At 34.2% G+C, this 17,741-nt stretch overlaps 1 protein-coding gene across 1 annotated transcript in view; it reads right to left on the minus strand.

Annotated features, from left to right (window-relative positions):
* The window catches only part of eIF3l (eukaryotic translation initiation factor 3 subunit l), a 310,545-nt gene that overhangs the window by 232,530 nt on the left and 60,274 nt on the right, over positions 1-17,741 (minus strand). The window contains exon 4 of the mRNA XM_090398519.1: positions 14,575-14,654. Coding sequence (XP_090254645.1) covers positions 14,575-14,654 — 80 coding nt within the window. The remainder of the gene's footprint in view (positions 1-14,574; positions 14,655-17,741) is intronic.

Raw genomic sequence — 17,741 nt, forward strand, 5'->3', positions numbered from 1 at the left:
GAGTGGAATCTAGGAGAATGATGATGAAATGTCTCAAGAATCTTTACAAGTCACAAGTTTTAATTTGTATATCAATGATATAGGGAAAGTTTTACATAGAGATATTTAGCTGTTTGCTGATGATGCAAAACTAGAGACAGCAATAATGTATTGCTGTTCCTAGTGGATAATAGGTGATGTATATATCCTGCAAGAAGATTTAAATAAATTGGCCTTGTGAGCAAAGGATAATGACCATCAATTTAATGTTGAAAAATGTAAGATTATGCACTCTGGATTGAAAAGGTTCCAAAAGGTTTATCATACTGAATGTTACTGGACTGCAAGAAATTAATGAGGCTAGGATAATGGTGAATAGAGAGTTGAAGTTTAGAGGGCATATTGCAAAAGTTGGTAAAATGGTTGTAAGGATTACTTGGATGTTGAGAAATACATTAACAAATATAGATAAGGAAATTATTATCCCTCTTTAAAAACCAGGATTTCTTGGTGGCCACAAGGTGGTAGAGAAGATCAGAAGAGTCACTATGCTGTCAGGTCTGTGGAAAGCTCCCTATGAGGTTGATGGTTTGTGAGTTACAAAGTTTAGTTGATCTTATATTTCTATCTTCTAAGGCAATTCTTACCGTATCAATCTGTCTATATCTTGGTCTTCCTCTGTGTCGTTTTCCTGTCAACCTGGTAGAGAACACTTGTTTTGCTAATCTTTTCTCTCCCATTCTGTTTAAGTGACCATACCACCTGAGATTAGTTCTGCTAACACATTCCAGGATGCTAACAATGTCAAGTTCTTTCCTAATATCCTCGTTTTTAATATGACATTGCCATTGATGCCATCTGTTCACCCCTCTAATCTTTCTCAAGATGATGGGAACGATTTTACATATATCTACCCACGTGGGTCATTTTTCTGTAAACTGAAAAAGCAGAATGTCATTAGGAAGACGTGTGATTAGAGTGTCTCAAAAACAGAGACTATTTTCTTTCAGTATAGCAAAGTGGATTTTGGAGTGCTGGATGCAGAGATGCAGGAGAAAATAGGCTAATATGTATTCAAGCCATACTCGACTTGGTCTGACTGACCATAGTTGTGTAGGCAGATGTATTTCTTGAATTGTTGCGGCGACTTTCTAGTCTTTGGTCAAGTGTTTTATTTCTGACCCATCTCTCAGATCCATAAGTTAAAACTGGTTTGATCACTGTGTTGTATACAGCTAATTTAGTGTTTTGACTAATTTCTCTCATATACCATATTCAGTTGACTTCCTACCATACCAGCTTTGTTGATCCTGTTGTCTATTTTCATATTTAATTTACCATCTTCAATAAAAATCGTGTCTAAGTAGCTGAAATGTTTTACTTGTTCTATAGGTTCTCCATTCACAATGCACTTGATATTTTCAGTGCTTCAGCCTATTTTCATTGTCCTTGTCTTGTTATTGCTGACCTTCATACCATATCTATTACAACAGTTATTCATTTCAGTCAGGAAACCTTGCAGACTTGTAGCAGATTTATTTAGAAGTACAACATCATCTGCATAGAGTAAACAGCTGACATTAACATCTCTAATTTTGATATCATGTTTAATACCACTCCTTCATAATGTGATCCATATAGATAATGAATAACAGAGGGGGATAATATACATCCTTGTTTCACACCAGATTTAACATTAAACCATCTACCTGTATACTTCCTTCAATTCTAACTGCTTACAACTCAAAATTAAGTACTGCTTGATATAAAGACCCATACAACTGTACTGTTCTGAATAGCTTCTCAGTTGGCACCTTGTCATATGCTTTTTCCAGATCTACAAAACTTAAATACAGATCTTTGTTATATTCCCATGCTTTCTCAACTATTTGTCGTAAAGTGAACATCTGATCCTGACAGTCTCTATTTGGTCTGAATCCAGCTTGTTCTTCGTCAAGCTTCTCTTCCACAATCCTTCTCAGCCATTTCTCAAGTATGCTGGCATAAATCTTATCAGGAACACTCAGTAATTCTCACATTCAGTTTTATTTCCTTTTTTATATATGGATACTGTGAGAGCTCTACTCCAGTCATCTGGAATTCGTCCCACTTTGCAGGCCTCTGAACTATGCAGTGTAGTCACTGAAAGACTTTTATACCACCATACTTCAGCATTTCTGGTCGAATATCATCTACTCCAGTTTTCCACATTTCAGGCTTTTCATGGCTTTTTCTACTTCAAGTATGATATGTATTTGGACTGTATGCCTGGTCAGTGTTTTTTTTTATCACTGTGCTGTCATCATTGCTTGTTTCATTTAGCAATTTTTCAAAATAAATACTCCATACTTCAAGGATATCTTTTTTTCCTTCAGTTTTCATATCATCTCTAATTCCTTTTACAACACTCTTTCCTCCATTTCTGAGCTTCTTCAACAACCTCCAGAATATCTTGCCACCTTCTTGATATTTATTTTCTGTGTTCTTACCAGTCTTCCCATGACTTTTGTTTAGCTAGTTTTAGACATTGTTTAACTTTCTTACATTTGTCTCTGTATTCTCCAAGAGCACAAGCTGACTTATTTGCCAGGAACTTTTGATATGCTTTCTTCTTTTCTTTCACTGCCTCTTTAACTTCCTGTGTCCACCATGGAGTTCTGATTTTTCTATCCTCACAGAAAACCTCACCACATGCCTTTCTAGCTGAATCAATCAACGTTTTCTTCAGAGTTTGCCACTAAATCTGCAAGGTTTGATTTCTGTTCTCAAACTCTTTCTTTTTTTTGAATAATGTTTGTATATTTCATTCTACAGTTCACATCTGAGAGCTGCTCAACTTTTATTCACTTTAAAACTTTCTTATATGTTATTCTTTTCAATATGAAATTCAATTTTATCCTGTTCAAGACTAAATAGTGATCACTTCCAATTTCAAATCCTCTGTACACTCTGGTGTCCAGCACAAGGGAGAAAACATCACTATTGTTAGATTGTGATAGAGTGGAAATTTATGTATTCCTATCTTATCACAGTCTAACATGCTTTTCCAAACAAAAGAATGGGATAAATACAATAAATTGCCTCTAAGTGTAGAATAAGTATTATGTATATATAAATCAAGTGTGTTCTGTTATGAAAAGGTTAAATAAGTATATATTTTGTGCCATTCACGAATGTGGTTAATTTAATATTGAAAGTGTAAAACATTAGCAGAGCATTATAAAACATGTATTAAAGAGTTATGGAATGTAAGCACAAATTCAACAGTTGGGGGAGAGTCAAGTCCAAAGGTTACACGAAGGAGCGGCTCGCCCCAAGTAAACAACGTGTCGTCAGGTTACATGCGATGTTTAATTTAGGGCAGAGAATGGACGCCATGATGTAGTAGCACATGCGAGTTGGCTAGACACCGAAAAGGGCGAGAATTGCCGAGAAGAATAGAGGGAAATATAAGGGTCATGCGACCCTGTAACAAGGCTTTTTGTCCCTGGATCTCTGAGGTGTTCGTCTCTAGTGGTGGCGGAGGGTGTGAGTGCCCTTGATGTTAGACGGCTCCTGATAGGCAGCTACGGTCTTAGCGGCCGTATTCTCTGCGAGAAGAAACAAGTCTGGCTGTCTACAGAAGGCCAGTTTCCTGTGAACCTATGAAGCACTAAAGACCCAAAAGGGAAGATGTGTAAACTTTGTTTGTGTTACACTGATTATGAGTGAAAGATTTGTGTCACGTTAATATGTTATGGAAAAGGAACATTAATGATATAGGATAAGATTGTATTGCTATCAGTTTAGAGGGATATTGAATTTAATCTTACTATCTGTCGTTGTGTTTAAGTTCGCTTTTATATTGAATGAAGTTAAGGATATGTTAGAGTAAAGAATTAGTATAATTTAAAAAGATTGTGGAAGATATGAATGTTATCTTGTGTAGTCTGACAGAGCTACGGAGTTTTAGATTGATTGTGATAATAGTATATGATTAATGCATTAGCGAAGGTTAATATAATTCTTACTTTAGGAAGCTACTGTATAATATTTTATAAGTGTAATAGTAGTGTTTGAATTTTATATACCTTGTCTGAAACTCCCTTAAGATGGGATTTAATTTAGTGTTATTATGTGTATCAACTTTTGAGTATAATAAACCTTGCTTTTGATTCTAACAAAGACTTTCTGTGATTTCTGGAATCCGATGCACCGCTTATAAAATATTAAATCGAACCTATGCGGGATATTAGAAAGGAGTAAATTTTGGCCACGTCTGCAGAGTTGATAGGTATCATTAAGTACTGTCCTGAGATTACCTCTTGGTTGTTAATATTAACAATCTAATAGCGCTAATTGGTGCAGCGAACCAAATAAATTTCTTGGCGTTTTACGAGAGGTAAATCTCAGGCACTCTGATACTCTGGTACTGCCTCGTTCTCGAGGAAATTCCATTGTCCCTCAGAGGTACCACGTGCTACCTGATAGAGTGTATTACGGAGACATAGCATAGAAGGTTAAAATAGTTGTGATAAGGAAGAAAGCGACACAACATAAATGGCGGTAGGATATTGGTAGAATAAGGTTAAGATAGAAAAGGGTTTAGGTTAGAAAAGATTGAATAAAATACAACCATTGTACAATAAAAAAAATGTGAATAAGAAGAAGCGACACAACACTATCAACAATAACATAGTCAATGAGACTTTTCTTATTCCTTGCCTCTTCTCTCTATGTGAATTTTTGCACATTTTTATGTTGGAACTTTGTGTTAGTAATAACCAGCCCCAGATTCCTGAACAGAAATCCAGCAGGTATTTGTCATTATTATAAACTTTGCTCTTTTCTCCAAATTTTCCCAAAATATTTTTGTATGTCTGACAATCATTTCCTACTCTGCTATTATACCTCCAACAAGGAACAAGCTTTTCATTTTTCATTATGTCAGTTGCTTTCTCTAAATCCTCAAAAAATTCCTCCTCCACTCTATTGTCTGAATATAACCTTAGCAGAACCTTCTGTGGGACCATAGGAACAAATAAGTCTCATTGTCCAGTTCTCCATTCTGATATTTGCCCACATCACTCTACTTGAAATTGCATGCCATTCAAGAAGATTAGCCCCATATTTAGTGTTGAATATTATTGCCACTCATTCTTTTCCTTGATTGTCATTGCTTGAATATAACATTTTATATTTATTGCTCGGTAAGATCTCACCAGTTTTTGTCTTTTTTGTTTCAGTCACCCATATTATGTCGATTTGGTACGTATCCGATTCTTCAGCTAGCTCCATTTCTTTGTCATTCAGGCTTCTTATTTTGATAGTAATGATCTTCAACTCTGGTGATATTGAGTCGGGGTGTGTTTTGGGATTTTGTCCTCCAATAGGACGAGGACAGCTTTGTTATGTTCAATGCCAACAAAACACAGGCTTGCATTTTCTCACACAAAAGATCCCAGCTGACCTACCCTTACCCTCAGTAATACACAAATCACTAGACAAGATCAGATTTTTTTGCTTGGACTAACGTTTACCTCCAGTCTTTCCTGGCATAAACATATCACACCAATTGTCTTCTCAGCATCCAAGAGCATTCTCCTTCATGTATCAAGAGCCTATTTTACACCCAACCAATATAAATCCCAAATCTATCCATGTTTAGAATATTGCTTACGTGTTTAGGGTGGTGCACCTAAAAATCCCTTAAAATCCGTAATGCTGTTCCAAAGATGTGCAATTAGGCTCATAGATGATCTTTCCCTCACAGGCTCACTTCAGCTTCTATATGACAGATGCAGTGTTTCAGCTCTGTGTCCCTTCTGTAGATACTTCCATGGTTACTACTTAAGTGAATTAACAAAATCATTCTTCCACTTGCTTTACCTGTTAATACAAGAGCTGCAGCCACCTAGCAATCCTTTACTGTGCCACTACAAACACACCAAATTTGCTTCTATTCATCCTCTTTTATTCCATGGCACTGATGTGCCTATAAGTCTCTCAACCTCTCATGTATGGGATCATATTATATATATATATAAAGTGTCAACAACTACTCTGCAGTGGTAATGCATTTGGTGGAAAAGAGGGGAGACACTGCAATATAAAGGCATGTAGGCATGTTAAAGAAAATGAATTGTATGCCTTTGAAATAAGATTCTATTTAATTTTGATTTTTGAACTTTTCAAACAACTGTCAGTGATAATCACGCAGGGAGATCGGGAGAAATCAGCATGAGCGAACATCAAAAGGACATACAAAAAAAGAGAGAACATAAGTCTGGTTTGGCATTTCACACAACTTCTACTGCTCATGATGTACTCTGGGATAGAATAAACATGTCCTACATTGATAAAAACTGTTTCACAAGAAAATTCAAAGCAGCAAATATGGTCAAAATTCCTACACAATGCATCAAAAATCAAGGTTTGATTTTAAATCAAGTTTGGTCAGCGTTTGTCAAAAATTTATCCAGTTCAGACCTCAGACAGAGTAAAAGTAAACCACAGAATGCGATATCAAATAGCACTGTTTCCAGCTAACACGTATTAACGGTTGTATAGATCTATTATTCGTTTTTCAGCGAACTTTTTTGATGTTCATAATACCAACAAATGAACTTGTTTTTTTCGTAATTTTTTATAGTTTGTGCTTTAAACTGTTAGTTATCTTTATCGCTGAAGGTGTTAGTCTGACGACTAATGAAACTTGTCAGGTTTGTTTTTTGTACTTGTTTAGTTTTAAAAAACAGTCTTTTTTAATAAAAATGTGGTCACAAAACCGAAATAATTCGATTGAACTGTCACTGATTTTTCAAGGGGAAAACTTATGTCAAAATATCAGGTGGACAGTACCTTGAATGTGCTGAAAGAACTCAGAGAACGGCACAATCTTTGAGCCATTGTCAATTTTAGTGAAATACAATGTGTGATACAAGATCTAGCACATCACTCCATGAGTCTGCCACTAACACCCCCCCCCAGCATGTTTCCTGCTCCATCTGTTCCATTGCCAACTAATTAATTACCAGTCATCAATGGCAAGAATAACTTATTCATTTCACTCTCTAATACATCCCAAGTATCCAGGAGCTGTTGAGTTTTGAAGAGGAATTATGGATACAAATGCCTCTTTCAGATTCTGATTTTTATCTATATATCTCACAAAAAGAACAAGTTCCTCCTTATTTGAAATATCTGTAGAAGTATCTAAAAGAAGACTCACTCCTCTATTGGTTTCCTTAACTAATTCTTGTTTAATGACAGCAGCAATTCAGATGTGGCCGTATGAAGGCTTTATAAAGAAGAATGATAACTCCCTTATCTCAGTTTGTTAGTGTGATCTTCAATAGCCTAGTAATCCTGTGAGCTGCCTGGCTACTTTAGCAATATGCTCTCTAAACTTCAACTGTCTATCTACTACTACCCCAAAATCCTCTTCATCAGCTTCCTGGAGTACAGTTCTCTCAATATGGTAAAGCTTGTAATCATTGTATCCTAAAATGCATAACTTGACACTAAGTTTTAAAAGAGGTAAACTGTGAGTAGACATATCGATACAAAATAAATGACGGAAAAAAACTCACGTAGAAAGATTATTTAATAGTATAATTTTCGCCTGTGTGTCACAAGCATCTTCAGTACATTAAGCTCAAAATTAAACACTAACTGACAATTCCAAAAAGCACCACCTAAGTAGCTGGTGTAAGATAACTAAAAAGGTCAATAACTTTCCTAAAAAAAAAAAAAAATAATAATACAATAAAAAGTTAGGAAAGATTAGCTGATTTGTAAAGTACTATCTCCCATAAAGGGGATAGACGTAAGCTGTCGAATCTGTTTAAGTTAGGAGAATGAAGTAGAGTTTCGCATGTTTCTTTATAAAGGCGTTCCATGAGAAACTGACTTTTGTGAAGAACTCTTGTCTTTCTCCAATGAACTCTGTGTCTAGTGAAGATGGCATGTTCAGAAAGTGCAGACTTTTCAGGTTTAAAGTATTCAATATAAGATTGGTGTTTTTCTTATATAGGTGTTTTTCGCCGAATAGAGGCAGATCTTCCCGTTTGTCCGAAATAAGATAATCCACAAGAGCACGGAATCTGGTAGACACCTGGATGATTAAGATGCGGAAGCTTGTCCTTAGGAGAAGTGAGAAAGGTGGAGATTTTTCTAAACGGTCAAAAGACAACAAAAATATTCAGTGGTTTTAAAACTTTTGCTATACGTTCACTGATGCCTTGTACATAAGGGATAGTAATTCGCGTTATTTCCTCTGTGTTTGAAGAGGAAGACATATTAAAACTACTCAAAGTTCTTTTAAGGAAGCAATTCTTATAACCATTAGATAGAAAGGAAGAAGTTATATATTGTAGTTCTTTCTGTAAAAGATCGTCTGTAGAACAAAAGAAGTGGGCCCGATGAACCAGTGTTTTAATAGTTCCTGCCTTTTGACTGGGATGGTGATGAGATTCCGCATGGATATAATGGCCTGTATGAGTCTTCTTTCTATAAACTGAGAAATGTAGGTTACCATCTGATTGGCAAAGAATTAGAAGATCTAAAAAGGCTAACTGCTTATTTGATTCTACTTCTAGGGTAAACTTGATCCTAGGATGAAATGCGTTTAACTTAGTGAGAAATTGTTGAAGTTCATCAGAAGAGCCATTCCATACAGCAAAAATGTCATCGACATATCTGAACCAATGAGTAGGTCTGGGAGAAATATTGTCAAAGATACGTTGTTCAAAATGTTCCATAAAGAAATTGGAGACAGCAGGAGAGAGAGGATTACCCATTGCTGTTCCTTCAATTTGTTGATACAACTTATTTTTAAAGGAAAAATAACCAGAATTTATTACAAAATCAAATAAGTTTGCAATGTCTGAAGGAAATTCCTGTTGTAGTAATTCAATACTTTCCGAAAGAGGCACATTTGAAATAAAGAAACAACATCTAAACTGATCATGATATCAGAAACGTCCAAATGAAGATCTGAAATTTTATTTTTGAAATCCAAAGTATTTTTTATATAAGTATCAGTTCTTCTTATACTTATATAAAATACCAGAATCACTTACATTTAATATTTTTATTTGCAAAACTTTTGTCTAAGTTTTATAGCTATTATCAATACAGGTATAGGAAAATTCTGAAAAGAACAATAATTTAATTGAAAGCACATGATATTATGTGCACCACACCACAGGCTACAGGAGAATAACTCCATCTGCATTCATTCCCATTCAAGCGCCATCTCCTATCTAGGAGGTTGACTACCATGATGTGACTCATGGTTAACTACGGGCATTATGACTCGCGGTGAAAACCCTATCTCTTCAATTCAAAATAAATTACAATAAATTAATTTAGTTAATTATTTTTAAATATAAGCAAAATTAAATTACAATTAAGGAACATATGAATTGTGAGTGAACACATGAATTTCATACCAGGCTGGGGTGTTGCACGTTTAAACAGGGCCCCTGTTGTTTTTGCCAGGGAACCAGGGCAAAAAGTCAGCTACTGGAACAAATCTGAAAATACATCCCAACTTAACATCACCAGAGTTAAAGATCGGTACTATCAATATAAGAAGCCTGAATGAAAAAAAAATAGAGCTAGCTGAGGAATTAGATAAGTACCAGATCGGCATAATAGGTATGACTGAAACAAAAAAGACAAAAACTGGCGAGATCTTTCTGAGCAATAAATACAAAATTTTATATTCAGGTAATGACAATCAACGAAAAGAAGGAGTAGCCATAGCATTCAACACTAAATACGAGGCTAATCTTCTTGAATGACAGACAGGCTCATACGTGGGCAAATATGAGAATGAGACTTATTTATGCCTATGGTCACAAAGAAGGTTCGACTAAAGTAGAAGTGGAGGAATTTTTTGAGGTTTTAGAGAAAGCAACTGACAGAATGAAAAAGGAAAAGTTGGTCCTTGTTGGGGATCTAAATAGCAGAGTAGGAAATGAATGTCAGACATACAAAAATATTTTCAGAAAATTTGGAAAAAAGAGCAAGGCTAATAATAATGGCGAATACCTGTTGGATTTGTGCTCAGGACATGGACTGGTTTTTACTAACACCATGTTCCAACATAAAAATGTGCACAAATTCACATGGAGAAAAGAGGCAAGGAATAAGATAAGTCTCATTGACTATGTTATTGTTGATAGTGATGTTTTCTCCCTGGTGCAGGAAACCAGAGTATACAGAGGATATGAAATTGGAAGTGATCACTATTTAGTCTTGAGCAGAATGAATTTCATATTGAAAAGAATAACATGTAAGAAAGTTTTATGAATAAAAGTTGAGCAGCTCTCAGATGTGAACTGTAGACTAAAATACACAAAGATTATTGAAGAAAAAAAGAAAGTGTTTGAGAACAGGAACCAAACTTTAGAGATTCAGTGGCAAGCAATGAAGAAAACCTTGACTGATTCAGCCAGAGAGGCATGTGGTGAGGTTGTCTGCAAGAATAGAAAAATCAGAACTCCATGGTGGACACAGGAAGTTAAAGAGACAGTGAAGGAAAAGAAGAAAACATACCAAAAGTTCCTGGCAAATAAGTCTGCTTTTGCACTTAGATGTAACATACTAAACAATGTGTAAAACTTGCTAAACCTTGACTGATTCAGCTAAACAAAAGTCATGGGAGGACTTTGGCAAAACCACAGAAAATAAATATCAAATTATTCTGGAGGTTGTTGAAGCAGCTTAGAAATGGTGGAAAGAGTGCTATAAAAGGAGTTAGAGATGATAAAGGTGACATGAAAACAGGAGGAAACGATATCCTTGAAGTATGGAGTAATTACTTCGAAAAATTGCTAAATGAAACAAGCAGTGATAGCACAATGGTAAAATACTCTCAACAAGCATACAGTCAGGAATACATATCCATACTTGAAGTAGAAAAAGCTATCAAAGGCTGAAATGTGGAAAGGCAGCAGGAGTAGATGATATTCGACCAGAAATGCTGAAGTATGGTGGTTATAAAAGTCTTACAGTGGCTGCACTGCATAGTTCAGAAGTCCTGGACAGAGGGACGAATTCCAGAAGATTGGAGTAGAGCTCTCATAATACCCATATATAAAAAGGGAAATAAAACTGAATATGAGAATTACACAGGTATTTCCCTACTGAGTCTGCCTGGTAAGATTTACGCAAGTATACTTGAGAAACAGTGGAGAAGAATTGTGGAAGAAAAGCTTGGTGAAGAACAAGCTGGATTCAGGCCAAACAGAGGCTGTCAGGATCAGATCTTCACTTTACGACAAATAGTGAAGAAATCATGGGAATATAATAAAGATCTGTAATTAAGTTTTGTCGATTTAGAAAAGGCATATGACAAGGTGCCAAGGGAGAAGATATTTAATACGCTTCAGTTATATGGTGTCAATGGGACATTATATCAAGCAATACTTAGTCTTTATTTGAGTTGTAAGTCAGCAGTTAGAATTGAAGGAAGATGGTTTAATGTTAAATCTGGTGTGAGACAAGGATGTACATTATCCCCTCTGTTATTCATTATCTATATGGATCACATTATGAAGGAAAGTGGTATCAAACATGATATCAAAATTGGAGATGTTAATGTCAGCTCTTTGCTTTATGCAGATGATGTTATACGTCTAAATAAATCCACTACAATTCTGCAAGATTCCCCGACTAAATTGAATAACTGTTGTAATAGATATGGTAGGAAAGTCAGCAATAAAAAGACAAAGACAATGAAAACAGGAAGAATTGGTGAAAATGTCAACTGTGTTGTGAACGGAGAACCTGTGGAAGTAAAACATTTCAGCTACTTAGGCACAATTTTTAGTGACGATGGTAAATTAAATAAATATGGAAATAGACAACAGAATCAACAAAGCTGGTATGGTAGGAAGTCAATTCAATAAATTCATATGGAATAAGAGAGAAATTAGTCGGAACACTAAATTAGCTGTATACAAGACAGTGTTCAAACCAGTTTTAACTTATGGATCCGAGAGCTGGGTCAGAAGTAAAACACTTGACCAAAGACTACAGACCATAGATATGAGAGTCCTGAGAAAGATTAGAGGTGTGAACAGATGATATCAATGGCAATATCATATTAAAAATGAGGATATTAGTAAAGAACTTGACAGTGTCAGCATCCAGGAATGCGTTAGAGGAGATAATCTCAGGTGGTATGGTCACTTAAACAGAATGGGAGAGGAAAGATTAGCAAAACAAGTGTTCTCTGCCAGGTTGGCAGGAAAACGATCCAGAGGAAGACCAAGATATAGGTGGATTGATATGGTACGAAGTGCCTTAGACGATAGAAATATAAGATCTGATAATGTTGGAGTCTTGACAAGTAACAGGCTGATTTGGAGGAAAATTGTAGATAGGAAGTTAGTAATGATGTAAATTTTTCATGTAGTACTATCATATCCTGTACACCCCTTGAGGGTAAATGGCAGGAATTTGATGATGATGATGAATTGTGAGTATATATAGTATATATTAGTTAATATAACTTCCCAAAATTGAGAAAGTTTTAGGCAATCGTTTTTGTTCAGGTTCGGATTGCGTTTGTGTGCTTCACAGTTTTTTTTGTAGAATTGTTCCAAAGAAAGTCACTTTTGTGTAACATTTTGGTTTTGTTCCACTGAATCCTGTGTTTTGTTTGTTTATAAAGCATGGTTTGCTAAACTGGATTGCATAATAACATAAGCCAGAAGAGCAGGGGACTTTACAGAATTCCCTGCTCTTGCGACTTATGTTATTATGGACAAACTGGTCGATCTGCAAAAATTCATCTTGAAGAACATCAAAAATATATTTCTCTTAAAGAATCCAACAAATTCAGTTTAGCTAGCCATGCTTTATTTATGAAACACAGGATTCAGTGGAACAAAACCAAAATGTTACCACAAAAGTTAATTCTTCTGGAAAGACACTACAAAGAAAACTGGGAAGCACACATTCACAACCTGAACAAAAGCAATTGCTAAAAACCTTTTAAATTTATGAAGTTATATTAAATAATACTCACCATTCATATGTTTCTTAATTGTAATTAAATCTTGCTTATATTTAAAAATAATTAACTAAATTTACTATAATTTATTTTGAATATCTATTAATGCAGATGGATGTTATTCCCCTGCAGTCTATAGTGCACATAATATCACTGCTTTAAATTTAATTCTTGTTCTTTTCAGTTTTCCTGTAACTGTATTGATAATGGTTATGAAACTTAGCTGAAAATTTTACAAACAAAAATATTAAACATAAATGATTCTGGAATTGATAATTTATGATGAATTCTTTCCTTCCTGAGTCAGTTAATGTTTTTTTTTTTTTTTTTCAGAGTACGACTCCCAATTTCTCATCTCTTTCACTTTTTTTCTAATAATATTTGTATATTGAGTCAACAGTTCTTATCTGAGGATTATTTTCTGATTATTATCCAACAGATTATTTTCTTAACTTTAAAAGAAGTTATTTTTAATCAAATACTCAATTGTTATCTTGCTCAACATAAAGTGGTCGCTTTCTATTTCAAATCTCTATACAACTTCTATTTTGTAAGAATCTGAAATCACTATCAACAATAACATAATGATTTTTCTTGCTTTGTAGGTGTGTCTTGCTTTCATATGAATCAATTCATGTTATTCCAGGACAAAGTGTTAATAATGTCCTGAAGAGATATTAGTAGGTATCTGTCATTATTAACCCTGTCCTTAGTTCTGTGTTTATCCTAAACGTTTTTATATATCTGGAATTAATTTTCTGCCTCTGTCTCAATCAAAAAACAGATTTTCCTTTTTCTTCATATGAGCTGCCTCTCTAAAACCTTTAAAAGTTTCTCTATTTCTTCTGCACTTTTTATGAGACCACAGGCATAAGTTTCATTATCCAATTTCCTGTTTTGAAATTTGTGTGTATTATTCAACTAAAATTGATTCCCATCGAAGAAGTTTGTTTAATGATTACCATTAAACACTACAACTTTTTCCTCCTTCCTTTTCATGATTCCTAGTTCCTGAATAAATCATAATATACTGTTACTTAAAAGAATCTCTTTTTTTTTTTTTTTTGAATTTTCAGTAATACTAATTTGCTATGTTTTCCTATGTCCTATCCTCCCCCCCCCCTCTCTTTCTCTTGGTAGTTTAAGTGAAAAGAATTCCAACATTATATGGATGTTTGTGAATGGCTCTCTAGGCAGTGAATGATCTTTTACTGTCTGGTGTAAAACCACGAACCTACTTAGAGTGGATAAATTTTTTATGTGTCTCCTGAGGAAGTTTCCAGATTGTTTCCAGATTATTTCATTCTCAGATCATCCACATCAATAAAATGCACTATGCGTTTCCAACCTTCCATAGGTGGGATCATCCTAAATTCTTTTAAAAGTGTGGATGTTCCAGTGGTTGACTTTTCACTTGTCCTGGTTCCCTACCATAAACAGTGGAGCCTTGTGAAATCAGGCAACATCCAAGCTGATTATGTTGTACCATCATACTGTGTATGTATGTGATTTTAATATTCTGCAAAACCTATAAATGATCTGAGAATAACAAAGTATACGAATAAAATCATAAAATTTTTTCTTACCATCTTGCACAATAGGAGCAATATCTTTAGTTTCAGGCCAAGGTGAATTTTTAAAAAAACTCTCAGTCAGCTTTACAAAGCTAAACAAATTTGAAAAATACATACCTTATATGATACATATATATATATCTATACATTCATAATATAAAATTTTATATATCAATACCGTGTTGTATATGTTACAATGTGTATATTAAAATCTATTATTTTCTTTATTACTCTTCCAACCTCAACAAGTATGGTTGCATTAATTTGGCAAAGATCTGAGACTGCTATTTTGACACTTAACCGTCTGACTTCTCCAAATAAACTTTATGGTTATCCAGCCCATAGAGAGTGCCTGTCAGGGCATTAGATAAGTTACAATTTGGGTTGTTTTCTGCATTTATTTAGTTCATTACTGTGTTCTTGTCACAGCAATAACTGTGCTCTAAAGATGCTAGGTAGAAAACCAGCAAAATATTAGTCGAGTTTTATAAATGTATTTTTTCCTCTTTTGATGTTGCGTATACCCTAAAGTTCTATCACGAATAACCAATAGCACCTAAGCCTTTCCTACAGTGTAATTTGATGGATTAGTATTATGCTATATTTTGATCTATATGTTTGTTATTCAGTTTGTTAAACTTTTTAGTTAAACTTAATGCATATTTATCTCTGTGTCTCTACAATTTAAATTGACAGAAATGTGTTTGTGACTTACTATTTTAATTCATGATATAACGATTTGTTCTTATATGTATATAATATTTTTTTTTTGAAAGTATATTTTTCACTTGGTTAGATTATAATAAATTTAGTTTAATCCTTTATCCAAGTGTGAGCAAACAAAGTTTGCACCTGAAAGTATCTTCAGGACTGTGGTAAGGTAGTACAACACCAGGAAACTCGTTGCAAAGGTGGAGCAAGCTAACATCATTCCTATCTCAGTATCTCCCATAATGCAAAACACATCTCCTTGCAGATATGTATAATGTTATGCATTAAGGAAAGGGCCAGGAAAGGGAAGGGAAGACACTTTCAGGTGCAAACTTTGTTTGCTCACACTTGGATAAAGAATTAAAAACACATCTCCTTGCAGATATGTATAATGTTATGCATTAAGGAAAAGGCCAGGAAAGGGAAGGGAAGACACTTTCAGGTGCAAACTTTGTTTGCTCACACTTGGATAAAGAATTAAACTAAATTTATTATAGTCTAACCAAGTGAAAAATATACTTTCAACATCTTTCTTATCTAAATCCAGAGTAATTTAATAAAAAGGTGGCACACTGTTTGGCAACTCCTATAGGTAGAGATGACCTTGCTAATGCTTCTGCCTGGTATCTCCACTTGGGCCTGGCTCCCACTGAAGAGACCTCAATAAAGGTCGAAACTAGTCTGGGTAGTGGCCCTACCCTTAATGCATAACATTATACATATCTGCAAGGAGATGTGTTTTGCATTATGGGAGATACTGAGATAGGAGTGATGTTATCTTGCTCCACCTTTGCAACGAGTTGCCCGGTGTTGTATTACCTTACCCGAGTCCTGAAGATACTTTCAGGCGCACACTTTGTTTGCTCACACTTGGATAAAGGATTAAACTAAATTTATTATTATGTATATAATAACTAAATAATATTTGATTTATTAAATCATTTTTGAATAAATGAGGTTAGTGACTTCATCTATAATAGAAAATGATTAAAGTTTCTTTGAATTAACATGAATCTGATATCAGTAATAGCATTTCCATAGGAGACAAACCTTGCAACAATTAAAATAGACAACTGAAAAATGAATCACTTCATCACATATAAGAAACAAACAGGAGGAAGTGATTTAATGTGGAACCATCCTCTTGTCTACTGCAGGATATCTGCATTAAAATTCAAATATCTCACAAATTAAAAATATAAAAATGAATTATAGTTAAGAAATTAGTAATATGGTATTTCATAAAAGTAATCAGTTAAACAATTGTTTCTTTTTTTGTATACTGTAAGAGCAAGAAGTTTCGATATGTTACTTCTTTGGCTACAATACAGAATAAATTTATTTTGATTAAATATTAGAGCACAATTTTTTATGAGCCAGATGTTATGGTGGTGCTGTTTGTATCAAGATGATTTGTTTTGTTGTCACTTATAAGTGAAATTCACATTTTGAAAATAATTAAATGAACTTACCTCAGTGCATAAAATATTATGAAATAATGAACTGTTATAAAATCTACTTGTTTCATAATATAATTATACTTAAAGTAACTGCTACGCTATGAAAAGAACTTTATCATTGTTTTCAAGCACAGTGCTGAAAACAGTAATAGCAGTGCTCAATGGTGTAGAATGGAAGTTGCCCTACTGTATTTCTGAGCATGCTTAGAAGTGAAAAGAACGTTACTGAATGTTGCTAAGCATACAGCTGTTCAGGAGGAGGTAAAAGAATACAGCAGGAGGTGAACTGTGAAGTTTTTGTCTTCAGTATATGAAACAAAACTAGAAAAATTAGAAATGGAAGACAGAGAGGATATCCTTTTATAAAAAGATAAGTGTTAAGTTTAGGGTAGTCATTAATCTGTATAGGATTTACTTCAATTAAAGCTGAAAGGGACTCGATTGATTTTCAAGTTCATCCAGAAATTGGGCAGTAAAGTTTTTTTTTTATTTTTCTTATTTAGGATTCTCAGAAATAAAGGAGGTTTGAAGTTACTAATATGGTTTGAGTTATTGCTTCAATGAAGAAAGGCGAGACTTTCATAAAGAAAGTAAATCCCTTTTAAAGAGGTGAAACTGTTAATATGGTTTTAGTAATTTATTCAATGGAGCTTGAAGTTATCTTCATACAGAAAGTGAATTAAGTTAGTCAAGTACTGGATGAAGTTCAGATGTAAGTGTATTCAGCATTCTGTATTTTATAATCCAGGAAGAATTTTATTTATGACACTATCATATAAGAAGAACGTTTTGTGTCAGTTCTCATTCTGTGTGAATTCAATGGAATAAGAGTTCTGTAGTAAAGAGACTAAAATTCTGAAATTTTTGTCCATAAAGATTAACTGCTGGATTATAACTGAAGAGAAGCTGTATGGCTAGAGTATTTTTCATGCTGTTTTAAGTTGTAACTTGAAGAATATACTAGCACTTGCATTATACTGATTTTATGCTGTATATATTTGTATTGGG

The sequence above is a fragment of the Typopeltis vanoorti genome, chromosome 9, assembly GCF_054136105.1.
Source record: "Typopeltis vanoorti isolate ZY-2024b chromosome 9, IOZ_Tvanoo_1.0, whole genome shotgun sequence".
NCBI classification, from domain to species: Eukaryota; Metazoa; Arthropoda; class Arachnida; order Uropygi; family Thelyphonidae; genus Typopeltis; species Typopeltis vanoorti.